Source organism: Penaeus chinensis, chromosome 36 (genome assembly GCF_019202785.1).
Source record: "Penaeus chinensis breed Huanghai No. 1 chromosome 36, ASM1920278v2, whole genome shotgun sequence".
NCBI lineage: Eukaryota > Metazoa > Arthropoda > Malacostraca > Decapoda > Penaeidae > Penaeus > Penaeus chinensis.
Window position 1 is genome coordinate 30580853 of NC_061854.1, and position 17174 is coordinate 30598026.

General features: G+C 35.0%; 2 protein-coding genes across 6 annotated transcripts in view; one reads left to right on the forward strand and one right to left on the reverse strand.

Annotated features, from left to right (window-relative positions):
- Positions 1-109: 109 nt before the first annotated feature.
- Positions 110-9038, forward strand: LOC125044662 (nucleoporin Nup43-like). Its single transcript, XM_047641459.1, has 8 exons — positions 110-303; positions 5674-5769; positions 5889-6012; positions 6534-6647; positions 6999-7141; positions 7607-7745; positions 7899-8036; positions 8449-9038. Exons 1-8 carry the CDS (start codon positions 160-162, stop codon positions 8622-8624), a joined length of 1074 nt encoding a protein of 357 aa, XP_047497415.1. The 5' UTR covers positions 110-159; the 3' UTR covers positions 8625-9038.
- LOC125044661 (transcriptional adapter 3-B-like) overlaps positions 9033-17174 on the reverse strand; it is an 8648-nt gene continuing 506 nt past the window's right edge. For 2 of the 5 annotated variants that reach the window (XM_047641457.1, XM_047641458.1), the window contains exons 2-11: positions 14836-15126; positions 13509-13693; positions 13060-13200; positions 12411-12569; positions 12149-12253; positions 11811-11923; positions 11195-11292; positions 10895-11028; positions 10613-10774; positions 9033-10300 (exon numbers count right to left, since the gene is read on the reverse strand). In XM_047641457.1, the coding sequence (XP_047497413.1) occupies positions 10154-10300; positions 10613-10774; positions 10895-11028; positions 11195-11292; positions 11811-11923; positions 12149-12253; positions 12411-12569; positions 13060-13200; positions 13509-13693; positions 14836-15124 (1533 nt within the window). In that variant the 5' untranslated portion in view covers positions 15125-15126 and the 3' untranslated portion in view covers positions 9033-10153. Of the gene's footprint in view, positions 10301-10612; positions 10775-10894; positions 11029-11194; positions 11293-11810; positions 11924-12148; positions 12254-12410; positions 12570-13059; positions 13201-13508; positions 13694-14835; positions 15127-16712 lie in introns of all 5 variants that reach the window. The other 3 variants (XM_047641454.1, XM_047641453.1, XM_047641455.1) reach the window with 3 other exon arrangements.

The following is a 17174-nucleotide window of genomic DNA, read 5'->3' on the forward strand; positions in this document are numbered from 1 at the left end:
TCATCTCCCAAACGCTAAAATCAACCCCAGAAACGCTAAAATTGATTCAAAATACATCATATTATCCCCCTCGAGTCTTAAAATCAGAATCCTACCATCCAAAACCTGAACTCCACTGTCCTTCCGGCGGGGTAGTTGAGCGCTCGCTGGGCAGGCGGCATGGCGGGTTCGGCTTCAATTTCCTCGTCGAGCGTTTCGAAGAAATATGTCTCAAGGAAGGTCAAGACTGTGAGATGGAAGCCTCCCAACACCTCGGATTTCGGCGACACCAACACCTTCGTCACTGGGAGCTGGGATGATTGCGTAAGATTGGTTGTCGTGTTAGTCTTGGGGTTGTGCTTGCCTGGATGTCATTGTGATGGGATTTGTTTCGGATTTGTGGCGTTATCTTTATTTCCTCTATTGTTTTCATGTCACTGTTATTGCATCCGCCCTTTGATTCGAACAGAAATAAGGTGTATGTGTGTCATTCTGGTTGAAGGGTAATTCTTTACCCTACGGACGTACTCGCCAGAGACTTCCCGCAACTCCTTGTCAGTAATAGTCTAAGCTGCTTCGGCCTCCTATTTATCGCGAAATGAGAAAAATATCCTCTGCATATCACTGCGCAGAGACTAAGTCCACAACACCTGCACACAGCCAGAGTTCTTAATGTCGCATTTTCTGTAAGTTTGCAGGACGTGCTAACAAATTCTCATGATACCCTAGTTTTGGGTCTTAGTCTCTGGAGGGTGCATCGCTCTCGGTAACAAATGCCATCCCATGGGAACTTTGCCTTTACCTCAGTGTGCACGGCAAGATAGAGCTGAAATTAGGAGCACCGAGAGGTCTTAGGCTGTGAGCGGTGGTTTCCGCGATCTTTTTCCTTCATATGTGGTGTTATCATTCATGTCTTCAGATTATTTCTTGTACAGAGGACTGCAACTTTTTGTCCTCTACAAGAATATGATCTTCAGTTTGTCCTATCTTTGTGCGTCCATACCGTAAAGATTAACCTTGTTGAAGTAGCTTCAAACCAAAGTAGTGTAATAAAATCTAGTAAATATTTAGAAAAAGACAGAAGAGCAAGTTTTGAATTGAAAAAAGTCCCATATCAAATTTAATTGTTTACGTTCATAGTTATCATGCTGGTTCCATTATGTTATTGAAACTAAACATATTTTGTGTTTACCCTTGTCACTTTTGTATCTGAATGCATTGGCATTTTTGAACAGTCTTCATAATGGTATATATTTCAGTTAATGTTAGAGAGAGCAATGCACAGAGATGGAAGGAAATGAACACAGCCATCTTATAGTACATAAGAAGTAAGAGACATAATTAATACATGTACAGCTGCTGTGGCCTCATATTTAACATGAAAAAAAAAACCTGTTGCATATCACTGTCCAGAGACCTAGTTTACAGCACCTGCACACAGCCAGAGTTCTTAATATTGAGTTTTCTGTAAGTTGGCATGAATTACTAATAAAGGGCTCTAGGGAATTAATAGAAATAGAAAAGGTTAGGTTCGGATTTTTGGGTTTGCACGATACCCTAGTTTTGGAACTTAGTCTCTGGAGGGTGCGCTCACCTATATTTCTATAACAATCACGTGAAGATGAGGAAATTCTAAGGACACTGTCATAAAGATATGAAAAAAACACAGCCGGTGAAGTCCTCGATAGGGAAACAACGAATGGAGGGGGAGGTGAAGGCCCCAGGCTTGGAAGGTTTTTGGTTTTTACAGTGATCTTGTGGTACTCTGTTTCACTCACTCATTTGTTTACCCAACACCATTTCAAATCTTCAGTGGCCAAATCTTGGCTCAGGTTTATCTATTTTCCACTTTCTTTTCTTATGTGAAATGTGGCTTTTGGATCGGGTTTTTAATTTTTATACTTTCCTTTACTGTTTAAAGTATGAGCAAAATCAACCCTGCCCCCCCCTCCCCATCCACCCCCCACATACCCAAAAAACCCACAGGATCTGACTTCAGTTGAGGATTTACTTTCCGGCAGGTGTGATCATGTTATAACTAGTAAATGAATTGTAATGATGATTTTATGGAAGGTTAGGTATAATTTCAGCTTCACACAACCACATGGTACATGGTAACCTTTGTCTGTACTGGACAGAATAACAAAAGATAAGAAGGTTTACATATCTAACATTTCCTTTACAAGTTGATAATAAAAAGTGCAACATATAATGCTTTGGTATGCATATATATAATGACTTTGGTATGCATATATATAATGACTTTGGTATGCATATATATAATTGTCTTCTCACCTGAGAAGACAAAGAATCCTCAATACTTATGGCAGGATACAACATACAACCAACATGCAAGGTAAACAGTAAGATACAGCCTAGGAATGATAATTTACTAACCTGATGATCTGGAATACCCCCATATTCTAGTCTGCATATGATGATGACTAGGTAATTCTTTATAGGATGGGCGCACTTGCTAAAGATTAACCATTTTGCTCTGGAGTGTTTAAAAGGCCCTCGTTGCTCATATACAGGGCACTCACCCACAAGTGGTAACTGTGAATATGTTGTCCTGAGAGTCTCTTATCCAATCCAGTTTCTTCCTCTCTCTCTCTCTTTCTCTCTCACACACACACACACACACACACACACACACACACACACACACACACACATGGAAAGTTGAAAAGAAAGATTCGATGAAGCCACAAGTTCATTTCGTGGTAAACTAAGGTAAACTCTCTCTCTCTCTCTCTCTCTCTCTCTCTCTCTCTCTCTCTCTCTCTCTCTCTCTCTCTCTCCCATAAGGAGTGAAGTAAAGATTAGGTGATATAGAGGACAAGGGTAGGACCACAGAGGGTTAAATTGTGATGTAGCCAGTGATAGTTTCTCATTTTGGGTAGAGGGGGGGGCATAGTCTAGCTGATTTACATGATTGGTCGGAACAGTGATATTGGATTGAGCTATAGCATCTTTAGGAAAATATACAAAGTCCAAAATATAGAGCCAGAACAGAATACAGGGTTCACTCAGCAGCAAATAAAATAAAATGGAATTATGACGCCAACGTTGGCATCATAATATATTCCACTGGTGCTTCATGATGCTGAAACTGGCATCACCATATAAAACAGATTGAGTCCTAACTCCATTTCCCAAACTTTATTCAGCAATCTAAATTGTAGTAACTGTGATATATGTGATGAATTGTGTGTATGAGCTAGGCCCATTTATTTTTTATCGTGGGCAATACCAATTTGAGTTTTTCATAATAGAACTTTGCTTGGATTTTTCATTCTTCCACTTTCTTGAACTTTTTCTTGTCAGGTATTAGCTGTTTGACATTTGTTATCGCAGTGCTTATTGTGTCTTGAGAGTAAAGTTTGTTAGGGTGGTATGCAACCCCTGGGGTCTTCTAACTAAAATATTTGGAGTATTGTGTTAAAACTTTATAGATTAATAGGTATCTGTGTTCCTTATATTTTTTTTGTTAGCCAGAACAATGTATCTATATTTATGTGCATACTTATATGTACATATGTATGTATTTGTTGCAACACATTGAATTACAAAGCACCATTCATACTTAACCAATAATTTTTATGTTTTGGCTGTGAATAGTCATTTGATATGCCTACTACCCCATGCAAAGTATTTGGAAATTTTCACATATATAAAGGCATACTGGCAATTCTTTATATAATTTATTTTCCTCTTATTACTCTTAATTCCTTTACCCTATACACAATATCTAGGCATAAGTGCTTAGCTGCTTTGATAAGTAAACTCCCATTTTATTCCATCTAAATATGATTCTCTTTTTTTCTTTTTCTTTTTTCTTTTATCTGTGGTTAAACAAAAAAGGTCTCAAACAGAGATATGATCAGTTAAAGGAGAAATCTTTGTTACTGCCTTATTTTCTAACTAATTTATATAATTCACATCCGCCTTAGTCTTTATAATAAAGGGGTAAAGTTTTCTAAAAATTATCAAAATATTTCACTTACAAGTACTTTATTTTGAGGAATATTGATAGTCAGGCACTTAGCCAGCCCCATCAGAAAATTCTAGTTTTGCTCCTTTGCCTGTTTGTTTATATCTGACCTCACTGCTGGGGTCCTCAGAGTGACAAAATCATTAGAAAGAGGTTTATATTAACCAGAATCAGGACAAAATATAGAACCTCAAATATGATCATTCACTCATGAATGTTCATGTGTAACTAGCTTTCTAAGTAGCTACTGAGCCTATGTGCAAATTGCCAGCAGCTCTCCACCTCCCAGACCAACACACATTCAGTTAGATTCTGGTGAAGCAGGATTTCAGTGGAAATTCTCCTTTTTTCTATACACATAAGAAGGTCCCAACCTGCAACACCCCCTCCAGTGGATTCGGACCTTTGTCATGTAAACCAACAACAGACATTTAAATTGTATGCTATGGTGGAAACATTTTAAGGGTATGGGGGATGATATCATGGTGGTATCACAAATTACCAGTTATATCAGTGGACGCTATATATATCTTATAACAAAAAAGTCACACAAATAGGACTATACGCATTTTCAGTTAATAGCTACTATGACAAAAGCACTCAAATACTCTGATATCTAAACTCTCAAGTCAGAATTATTAGCATTACTTTCTTCCATCAGTAAGCCCTTGTTACTCCTTGAAGGGTTGTTCCCTGGTCTTCATAGTTCAGATATAATGGCAGTATCCTCACCAGAGAGCAGGTAAAAAAAAAACTGGCATTGTAGAGTGTGGTGAGTAGCAGATTGGCAACAGTTAGATTTGAAGTTACCTAGGATTATGGAAGAGGGTTTTCTACATGTTCTTCAAGGAGTGAAACAAGAGAAGCAGAAAAGCAAGAAGGGAGCTTAGGAGGAGCTATTATAACAGCAAGGCATTACTGTCTATGTAGGATGTGTTACAGAAAATTGAATGTGAAATTTAAAAAAATAATACAAGTAACATTGTTAGTTAATGTTCTATCTTTGTATGGGGTGTAAACTACCTGCAGAGATAATTTGGAGTCTGCTCAATGAAAATAGTCTATTGTCATCTTCATAAAGCATAACAAATGACAAATATTGAATCAGAAATGGCAAAATAACATAATAGCATTGTTATAGAGGAGGTAAAGAGTCTTGATACTGTGCATAAGTGTGTGCGTGTGTGTGGGTCAAGCTTTCAGGCCACACACCTGGTAGAGTCACCACTCAAGGAGTTATGCAAAGAATATCTTTCAACAAATCCTAATGTTTAACCTGCAGTAAATGCAGAAGAGCATTTCATCAAAGATGATCTCTCATGAACGTTTTTATGGATAAAAGTGAGAGTGAGTATCTGTGCTTTTGCTCAAGTTTGTCCTTGTATTCACATTTCATTGGCTTGTATGTGTTTATAATTGTTATTTGAAACCAATTATAGGATCATCTTGGAGAAAAAGTCTTAAATAGTGTGGGAGAAATGATAAATATGAATAAAAAGTATAACATCAGGAAGCATTAATTCTCTTCTTTTGTGAGGTTGGACTTTCTCTCTCATACCTTTTTTTTTTTAATGTTGTCTTAGAAAAAATATCATAAGTCTTCCCAGGAGCAATGTTATAAAGTCCTTTATCAAATCTCTTTTTTTTTTTTTTTCATAAGGTGGCCTATATAACTACTAAATTGTGTATTTCATCTGCAGGAAAATGTTGTAGCTGTATGGCACGTACCAGGATGTGAAGAGGAGCCAACCCTTTTACACCAGCTGGCTCACCCTGCAAATGTCAATGATATTCAGGTTTGCATTACTTTACTGTTCTTCTAAACATGAACACAGTTTTGTTAATGATACTGATATTGATAGACTTTCTATATCTTTCTTTCTTTTTTATGGTACAAACTATTTTCCCTCTACAGTATGTCACAAGGGAAGCATTTGCGACTGCAGGAGGTAATGGGAGTGTTAAGCTTTTTCAACACTGCAACAATGACCAGTTAGAAAGTAAAGCAACTTGGGATCGCATGCACACTGTTCTAGGAGGTGAGGTGCACATATTAAGACTTAAATGTCTTATCAATATACTGTTAACATCCTTCTGAATCCTTTCAGTCCACAAGATGTATCTAGAAGTGCAGAGATTCTTCTAAATCTCAAGTGATTAATAATTAAGTAGCTGTAAAATCAGTTGTAATATTGTCTAGATATTTATTTTTAAGGGCTTTTATTTAATGGGTTATTAATATTGGCAAAGATGTGAATTAAATTGCATGTGTTTTTTTATTTGCTTTTTAGAAAGGAAAGCAAACAAAAAGCATTTACACTCTCCTCACTTTTGATATCCTGCATTATTATTTCCATAATTCATCTCATTTAAATCAAATCTTTTCCTATAAACTAAATGTGTTTTGAGCTCCTGAGAGACATGAGATAGTGATTGCTCATCCCCACAACATGAATTGTAAAGTTTTCATGGGTAGGATGGAGTGCCCGTCATCATAATTATGTACAAAGTAAAATCTCTATCTGTTTTGAGTAGATTTCTAAAATGGATTTTATTCCAGGCCCAGTTCCATGTACAGCATTAGCCACGAATGGTGACCAGATAGCATCTGTTGGTGAAGATGGCAATTTAGTTATTTTAAATCCTAATCAGAATCAACCTGTAAGACGCATTGGTAAGTTTTAAATGATAAAATATCTTTTGTGAGCCTTGACTTTGTATATGTCATATTGGTTTGTATGAAGAATGTGAATGCTATGTTAATTTGCATCTTTGGTGTACAGTACAGTCTAGCAAAGAATTTACTAAATTTGAGGGGGGAAATGTATAAATGAAGTATTCATCAAAATATGCCTCATCAAAATATTCATCAATATATACTCACATACATGAATTATGATTAGTACAACAATTGACATGGGATTATGAAAATTAATTTTTAACTACACTCCATTTTATTATAGGTTTCATTTCACTATTTACACAATTTAGGTCTCAAATAAATTCACCTATATCCTGCTTTCAGAGAGTGTGGGTGGTTGTAGCATGTATGCAGTAGTGTATGTCCGTGCCAGTGAGGTAGTCACAGCCAACATGCAAGGCCACCTTAAGTTATGGGATCTGCGGGCCCAGCAACCAGCCAGAGCAACTCTTCTTAGCCCAGATCAGGTAAAATTTTATAGAAATCAATTTACATTTACCCATATATGAAGTTACTGACTTATGATAAAGCAAACTGTATTTCCTCTCACCTACCTTTCTCTTCTCTTCTCTTACCTACCTTTCTCTTTTCTCTGCTCTTCCCTTCTCTCCCATCTTTTTAACTCCTATTATTCTCATTCCCATCCCTCCTTTACCCCACATGAAAGTCTAGAAATTTGAAACAGGAGAGAAAACAAGTGTTTAAATTTTTTAAAACTTTTACTTGCATATCCAGCTGTGGAATAATAAAAATAATTTTGTTAGACCTGCACAATCCTCGTTTGGGGGCATAACCATGGTGTCTGAAACCACTGCTCTACATCCTATCCTCGTCGCTTCTCTCTGCCCTCTTCCACCTCACCCTCCCTTTCCCTTTTCCTCCTGATTTTTCATGTATTTTCCTTGCCTGATTTCATAGAATTTTCTTTCCAGATTGCAGTATGTCACCTTGCAGGACACCCAACTCAGCAGCACCTTGTGGCAGCTGGAGGAGAAGATGGAGCTATGGCCATATGGGACATGAGGAATATAGCTCAGCCTGTCACTCTCATTTCTGCACACAATGGACCAAGTTAGTGTTCTACATTAGAAACACAAAAGTTGATGTATACTTTGTAAAAGCTACACAGCAGAGGCAGGATATAAAGTACAAGGTGACAGACAGGATATAGGAGTTAAAATCAGTTGCTTGCTTTCTTCTCTTATTCAGGTGTTTATTTTCCAGTTACTGAAGTACGGTTCCATCCAGCAGCACCAGATCATTTGTTTACATGTGGTTTAGATGGTCAACTTTTGCACTGGGATGCTTCTGCCTCTGCACGGCCTACTCCTGTGTCTTTCAAGGGATCTCGTGATCCTGCAGGTGAGTTATGCCTGTTTGTAGTGAGAGAGAGTGAGTGAGTGAGAAAATGACTGAATGACTGAATGAATAAATAAATAAATAAATAAATAAATAAATAAATAAATAAATAAATAAATAAATAAGTGGGTGCAAGAGTGTGAGAGGGTGCATGCATATTCATGTGTATGCAAGCATGAATGGGTGATTTTGTGTGCTGTGCACTTCTGTATCACTTTTTATTATTGCTTGTTTTCATTTTATGACGAGGATCCATCTTTCATTTGTAATCTTTTCAAAGGAACATGCAAATTTTTATGTAAAGACCTCATATAATTATCAGGCTAGCATCATTTATTCTTTACATTTTATACTCATACCTTTGAACTTCATCTAAAAAAAAATATTATATATATATATGTAATGTATTCAACAGGAGCAAGTATCACAGTCTGGCTAAGCAGCGATGTTGCCCGTGGAGCCATTGACACAACATGTATAATTCCACAGTCATCCTTACCTATCAACTCGCTGGACATTGAGGGCCCAACACTGATTGCTGGTTCAGACAACGAGTCCATTTATACAGTCAGAAATGTGTTGCTTTATTAAAGTTTGTTGTTAACATTTACTTTGAAATAAAGATTTTGTTTTCTTTATTGAAACTGAGTTCTACTTATGTATTGAAAGTGTTAATATGATTTAATCAAGTATTTTTGTGTGTCTGTTATGGCATCATTACCAAATTATTTTTTTAGTCTTCATTATGCAAAGCTACATTGAAAAACTTTAGGTGCTATTCTGATATACAAAAATTAACTTTCTTCTCTTTCCTATAGATTTTAACATTATATAGAGCACTCATTTCAATTTAGTTAATGAAGTAATGTTCATGTAATTTATTGGCAGTTGATATTCAGATTTATTCATGTCAAGTACAGGGGGCCATCATATATTTTACCTGTGTTCATTTGTTTATTATTCCTCTTACTTTTTGTATCTTGAAAATAAAAGACCTTATAGTACTGTAAATGTTTAATATTCATCATAAAACATGATTCCTGTCAGTCATCCTTACACTGCAAAAAACAGCAGCTTCAGATACATTTCATATGTTATTTGCAAACCTATAATGCAAATTATACTAGAATAAGTCTAAAAGATATCTCTGAAGAAAACAAAAAAGAGGGAGTATCTAGCAATTACGACAGATTTAGAATTCTTTGGCTCACTTCGTATCTTGTTTTTCAAATCTGGGTTTAAAAAAAATATATAGTTCCCAAAGTATCTTACAAAAAAATTAAGAGAATGAAGATGGTTTGTTAAATATTCCTAATATATTTTGTACAAAAAATTTGTGAAAGTATGGAATTGGAATCAATCTCCTGACTATTTCCACTCTCCTTCAAGTGGGTTATAGATCCATAAATACTAAGAATACCTGAATATATCCACATTTATTCTAAAAAAAAAAAACAGAACCCCACCCAATTGTTTTATGAATATGAAGTTCAAAGACACCACTAAATTGTGATCATTACTGCTCAATAATAAAAATATATATAACATTAATCTAATAAATAATACTCAGATCCAAATACCTGGCCACCTACAAAGACCTTGTCAAGATTGCCCTAAATAATATATATTAAAAAATCAAGCACAAGTATTCACAAATAAATAAATAATCCTTTTGATACATTACTAGTAATGTTCTTATAAAGTCGTTTTCAGATTATTCTATAATAAAATATTAATAAACAAAAAGTCAAGGGGGTGGAGCTGAAACAATGCAACTTATACAAAACGCATTAACACTGCAGTACAAATCAATCCATGACTGAATATCAGATTGTTCCACTATCAAAGCTTTTGTGTGTTTTATTTCAGTCCACCTCCAATGTAAATTTTAGTATCTCCGTATGAAAAGATAATAACTCAGTCCACAAACTTCTGGAATGATTAGTAAACCATACAGACAGTACACTAATCAAACCTTTTCTTTCAGTATCATGACTATCTAAATACATTTTCATGAATACAGTAATTTATAAGGCTTCTTGAGTTTCTGCCAGACATCTTCATTTAAGAACTTTGCAAGAACATACATTCTAACTTCCTGTCATGTAGTGAGGATACATCTAGCAGTTGTTATTTGATGCTAAATCAAGTTGACGAACAATTACTTCTCGATCTTTGATGGCTTTCCAAGCTATGTCCTTATCTTTCTTTGAGGGGGTCTTCTTTTTTTGACGTGCAGCTGCTATTGTACGATATGCCTCTAAAACCTGTTGGAAAATAAAAAGGAAATGGATCAAATATTTTCACATACTATTAACTGTTCATAATCTGAGAACATTTCCTAATTATAAAAGGAAAAAGTTAAAAATAATTACTCTTCAATAAAGTCATAAGGCAATTCATACAAACCCAAAATACATGCACAGAAACAAGATGGATATTTAAAACAATGTAAAAAAAAAAAAATACACCAAGAAATACTGCTGAATCTGCCTGTATTTTGCCTGTATTTTTCCTGTATTTTCTTTTTTTTTCTACCCCACACCTAAGATTAAAGAAATTGGACCTTCATATAGTACCTTTTGATCTGCATCTCGTAGCTTCTTTTTCAAGTCATGGCGAACTAAGGATTCGCGGGCTAAGGTCAGCAAACGACTTAACTGCTGCGCATTGTGGGCTGATACTGCACGTAGTTCTGCCTGACATCTCCTCAATTCTGATAGGATTTCATCATCATCGTCCTTGGACACAGGAAAGATATAATTAATATTTTCTTATTATTTTCTAATAAAAGAACACAAGCAGTTATTACCTGCATTATAAGCAAAATATTTAATTGCACCAACAAAAACATTTCTTACTTCATTTCCATATTCTGACTCCAAGACCCCTTGTTCTTGAAGTTCTTTCTTTATGCGTTTCTCTAGGCTGGAAGCGCTTGCCAGCCCTAGTGACCTTATCATCCCCGGTCGACTTATGCCCAGACCATCTACAGCTGCAAAGTATGCACCCTTCATCAAAATATAAATGCAAGGACCCTACACATAGCAAAAAATACAGTACCAAAATATTACTTCAGATTTGCAATATTAAATGTCATAATCAAACGAGAAGCTTTTAGCTCATCTTGAAATCTAAAAACATATATAGTGAATACATACCTTTATTTTCTATATCGGACACTAAAACATTCTCTTCTACTAAACCAGCAATTAGTCTTTGGGTCAAAGGACCAAAAGGTGCTACATCATCATTACACCTGTAGAAGAATTTAAAGACTTTGAAATATCTATAGCTGTGGTAGACTGTATATTTTAGTGTTCCACAGAAATGTTGATCACTTTACTTATAAAAAACATAGCAAAGTCATATTTCTGAAATCAAAATTATGTATACTATTATCTACTGCATCTTTTTGTTTTCATCTATTTAGTGCAACAAAATAAAAGCCTATATTTTCTGTACCTGACATGTCTTAGATCTGATGTAGCACCATTTCAAACAAATGTGTGAAGTGGAGACATACAGAACAAATATATTCTACAACTTACTTCTTAATTAAACCTTGTCTGCTTCCTAAACAAAAAAAATTCATACACAGTTAAACAATTATTAGAAAATATAAAGATAATGCTGGCAAAACTAGTTAAAGACAAAAGAAGAAAAATTATATAAAGTAGTCCAAATATCAAGAGGTAAACATATTTTCTAAATCATTCAAGCTGCTAATAATAAACATAGGAAACTAACAAATATAACAGGGACTTCAAAACTCACCCATTCATATCCACTTCCTTTAACAATTTATCAGACATATCTGAACTACTAGAATCTGTCTTAACATTTTTCTTCTTTCCCTCTGCAAGTTTTACACCTTCTTTCTGTTCATCCTAGTGGGAGGAGACAGGATTTAAAATAGGGTACATGCTGTGCAACAGCTTTAGCACATTATCATGTATAAATATGTTTATTAGTCATACATATATTTATACTACATCTATAACAAATTACTGATAGTCCTCTAAATCCTTTTTTTCTATTTCAGATTAACAATAACAGCAATAGCATTTAGGAATCATAAACAATGATGCTTTTATTGTCATCAGGATACTTACTTGCAAGTCTTCCTGAGCCCAGCGTAATGTATAGTGCCTTCCCAGGGGAGGTGTTTTGTAGTAATCACTGTCATCATTTGGATTGTTGATCAAATCTTCAAGCATCTGTTCAAGGACAAACCACTTCATTAATTTCAAGTCAAGGCCTCTACATCAATTTGCATACATTTTACCAATCCTCCAATAAATATTCACATCCAAGATAAAAGTAACATCAAATTATAGTATACCCTATCTTTGCTCACAGAATTCCAGGTCTCACCTTTATATCATCAACAGTGATTTCTTGGCAATATTGCTCTACAGTTGCCCAGAAGCGATTGGTGATGTCATTTTTGGGTGGTGGAGGTTTGGGCTGCTCAGGGGGCCCAAGGTCAGGCACATCGAACACTGGTTCATATTTCTGTACGGAACACTTAACCTGAAAGTTTAGAGAATAAACAAAGACCATAACAAAAAACTCAAACATAGGAAAACGGCAACAAAAGAAAATGATAATACATTTCAATTAAATCAATTAACAGAAATGACTACATCATACAAACTATCAAGTAAAAAAATAACAAATAAAACAAAAGCCCTTTTACAGGTTAAATAAACTAACAGAGATAACTCCATCTTACTATCCTTTAAGAAACCATCAAGTAAAAAAAAAAAAAAATACATAAAACTGAAAATAAACTCAGGCAGAATATTTTACACATTTCTATACAGTAACAAAGGATTTCAGAAAAATCAGAATCTCAGAAAATTGAAGAAAAACTAATTATATATCCCATGTTATTCACACAATATATATTACACAAAAAATGTATTTATTTCAAGGTAAAGGTTATCATATCACAGAACAATACAAAGAAGTTATAAAAATATATTCCATATAAAATTCAAAAAAATAAGATGAGACTAACTTTATTCACCTTGGCCGGCTTGACACCCGGCGGAGGGCCAGGGGAGGCTAGGACATCTCTAGACTTGCCACTGGAGTCTTTCATCTTCTTAGATGGTCTGTCAGGGTCATCACGTTTCATCTTCTTCCCAGGAGACACTGGCTGTAAACAGATCAAGCAGGTTCAGCACAATATGTTGGGAGAATCTAGACTACACAGAATACTGAAATATGAACAATATATACCATTGTGGTACATACAGAACTATTATATATACTGTAGTTCTCCTTGACAGTGCCTACAAAAAATAAAATTAAATCTTTAAATGCTGATGTAGGCAATTGTCTATCCCCAATCTTTTATATTCACTTTATGATTTTGCAGCACACATCATCAATGTCTACAGCACATATAATTTAGACCACATATTATTACCCTACTAAAGCACTAAGTACCTCTTTCATACTTACTGTCTTGGGTACATATTTGCCCTTCTCCAGCTGGTGGATGATATTCAGCTGGTTGTTCAGGCCATTCTGCCGCACCAGGACGGATGACAGCAGCAATTCCAACTCAAGCTGGAGTCCGTCGAGCTCCTCCATGGAAACCCCTTCCGCATTCACCACTGAGGAGGATACGAAGCCACCTCTTAGCACTGGGGAGGTTACCAGTGCCCGAACAAACAGGTAGAATCAAAGAATTAAATAAGTAAAAAGCAAATTGTCATTGAAGCCTTAAAGTTAGATCTGTAGTTCAGATTATTAGCTTTTTACGAAGATAATAGTGAGGATGAAAATTAAGTAAATAAGTACCTTTCATGCATACCCACAGAGCAACTAACACCAGAATCAATACTTGTTAAACATAGTTTTATATATATATATAAAAAAGGCAAGACATGTATACAATACATATATACATAAAAAAAAACATACTTAGAGTAACATATAGCACCCCAGACAAGATGTGACATATTAGTAATCATTCTATCAAAAAAGAAGCATGGAGATAACTGTGAGAGGAGACATGAGTGTAGTTTGGGTCTGAGTGAGACTGAGTTTGGGTTGGGGTTGCAGTTGGGTTAGGGTAAGATCTGGCCTAGGGCTAGGGCTAGCTAGGGTTAGGATTAGTTAGAAATGGGATTAAGACTGGACCAGAAGTAGGTTGAGTCACCATATTAATCAAATAAACATTCTCCAAAAAATAAAACATCAAATATGCTTTATTTATTCCTAGGGCATCTAAAACTCTAATACTAAAATCTCAAGCTTTCCACAACCCATTCCTTTAAAACTGACATTTTGGGTTTGATTCATTCCATTCAAATAGCCATAAAACCCCCAAAATTCATTCAGTTTATCATTTCACCAGCCATGCCTTTACTTCCTTAACCTCTCTCGAAGTGCCCATACATTAACTGACTTCTGGGCACCAACTTGTAGTGGGCTTCCCATACACATATGAACATATTTTCCTTACCTCATCTCAGAAACCTCTTCTAAGTTTATCCTCTTAACTTAAGGTAACCTTAAAAATAATGCACTGGTAAAAAGTGGAAAAACAGTATGAATACAGAGCTGAAACTATAAAATCTGATCTCTTTTTCAAAATAAAATCAAGAAATCAAGAAAATGCCAAAGTAAATTGGCAAAATATATAATTTTTACCACGCATTGGCATCTTAACTTCCAAGTTAGATTATTTGAAGTAATAAACACTACAATTATATATAGAAAGAATTAAGAAAATATGTTACAGCTACAGAGTTATGTTAATGCATAAACAAAGAATACTTACAGGCTGTGTAACGAGGTAATGACCTGGTATGGTCCAAGGCACCAACCACCGGTAGAGTCAACGGGCAATCTTTGAGTTCCATTGGATCATCCCTTTTGCCACTGCTGTTGTTGCAGCTGCTACTGCTGCTGTTGCTGCTGGTACTGCTGCTGCTACTACTACTCCCATTGTTGCCACTACTTCCACTGCTGCTTCCACTACTACCAGACCGTTCCTTGTCCTTATGACGGAAGAGTTTTCCTGATGACTTGTGGACACTTTTTGATTTATTTGGTGATGGTGGCATCATACCTGAAATAATCATGGCATGAAAACTAAAAAATATATATATATAATAGATAAAGATATGAACATACGTACAAATAAAAGCATTCCCATATGTTCTGAAGATAGGCTATTCAATCTAAAGAAAAAGAGAAGTCAGATACTGTAAAATCTTAACTGAGACCAGAGCCAGTCACTGTACAACTATACTTGTCCAAAAATGTAGTGTTACTGGAATCTTGGACAAAAAGGAAATGTAAATACAGGAAGTGGAAAGCATCCTTGTCCTAACTTTAAGCATGCACTGTAAGCACATATAAAGACTGCAAGTGTACCTTTTCCACTTTCACTGCCACCTCTCCAAATGAAAACAATGAAACCCAACCTCTATGAACAAAATCTTTATTGATTTAATTCCTGAAATTTAAGCTTATGAATGTTGTATGACTGAGAAAGCATTCAACTTTTTGAAAGAGAAAATAGGCCCTTTCCTTGGAATTCCATAAGTACTGTACAGAGGTCAGTTTTATTTTCTATGATTATTATATGGAAACGGTGTGTGATGGGTATTCAAATATTATGCGAGTCAACATCTGTTTATCATTTCTATACTTTACCGATAAGAGTTTTGCAACAATGTTTTTTTTCTGCACTCTTTATCTAAAATGCATAATTTTTTTTAGAAAACAGAACTCTAAAGGGCTGACCCCCTCCAGGGTGAGTCAGAGATCAAGGGAACATCCCTGCACTTTATGCTTTCTCTTGCCTAAGAGATATAATCTTGGGACTTACCAATTAATCCAGAAGGTCATTGTTATATTATTGATTAATATAACAAACTATAGAAAAAATAGCTATTCTACTCCTCACAAATATAAAATGCAATATGATTTCCTTTGCAACAAACACAAAACAATTATCATGATTTTCATCATTTGCATCTTGCATCTTTAATCCCATATATTTGTGAATTGTGAGTCACATATTTGTGACCCAAGCAAGATTTAATCAATGAAATGACAGTGTTAATGCTGCTACCAGGAATTTCATGATGAAACTCCCTTAAAACAGCATTATCTATCTCTTCATTGTATAGAAATAGGGCTTTGGAAAAAGTCAGGGCCAAGGATTATTTTGAAGCAAGTCTTGAAGATTGTCTGAAACAAATGAATATCAAGTACAGTTCAAAACCATAATCATTCTACTACTGGAGTATCATAAGCATAAAAGTACTAAAGGGTGCTATAAAGTACTTTTGTTCTCATTTGCAATAAAATGTGAATCTCTGCATCTCTGCTCTTGAATTCTAAGCAAATGTCTTGACACTTTCAAGTATTTGTAAATTGCAGTAAAAGGATGAAAATTTCCCAAACTCATATTTTTTTCCCTTTGTTTTACTATACAAATATGTAAAATAAATATCATACTTAGATTACTACTTATAAATATTCATTCTTCCTATTACACCTAATGGTTGTCAAAATTTATGTACTTCTTAAAAACTTTTCATCCTTTCCATAATACAAAATATGGAATAACTAACAAAGTAAATGATGATACATAATTAACTAATCTTAATAAGAATGGGCAAACTGCTACCTAAATTTACATACGTGTTGTTAAAGTGCCGTTGTTATTCATGTCGTTGTTGGGGGGTTAGTACAAGTTGGAGACTAGCTGCAAGAAGCAAGAAGTCTAAAATTTGATAATAATGCTTTTAGGTAAACAAAATAACAAAACAAACTCAATGCAGTGTACAGGACATCAAAGAACAGTTCTATTTATAACAATACAGTCGGAAGCAATTGATACTTAAATTGATAATTACGCCAATGCCTCAGAGAGAAACTTGTTGATGGGAAACTATTCCGGAGTATCAAAATAAGATTGATATCATCACAGACAACATTTACTCTCATTATCAATATGAAATATCCCATATCTTTTTAACTCTCAGAAATTAACTTCTTAATTAATAAAATAGATTCAAAATCTTTATTCTGCTCTCCTAGCAACATATTTTCTTATATGAACTACTTTGGTTGAAAAAAATGGCGCATGTAATAATTGCTACA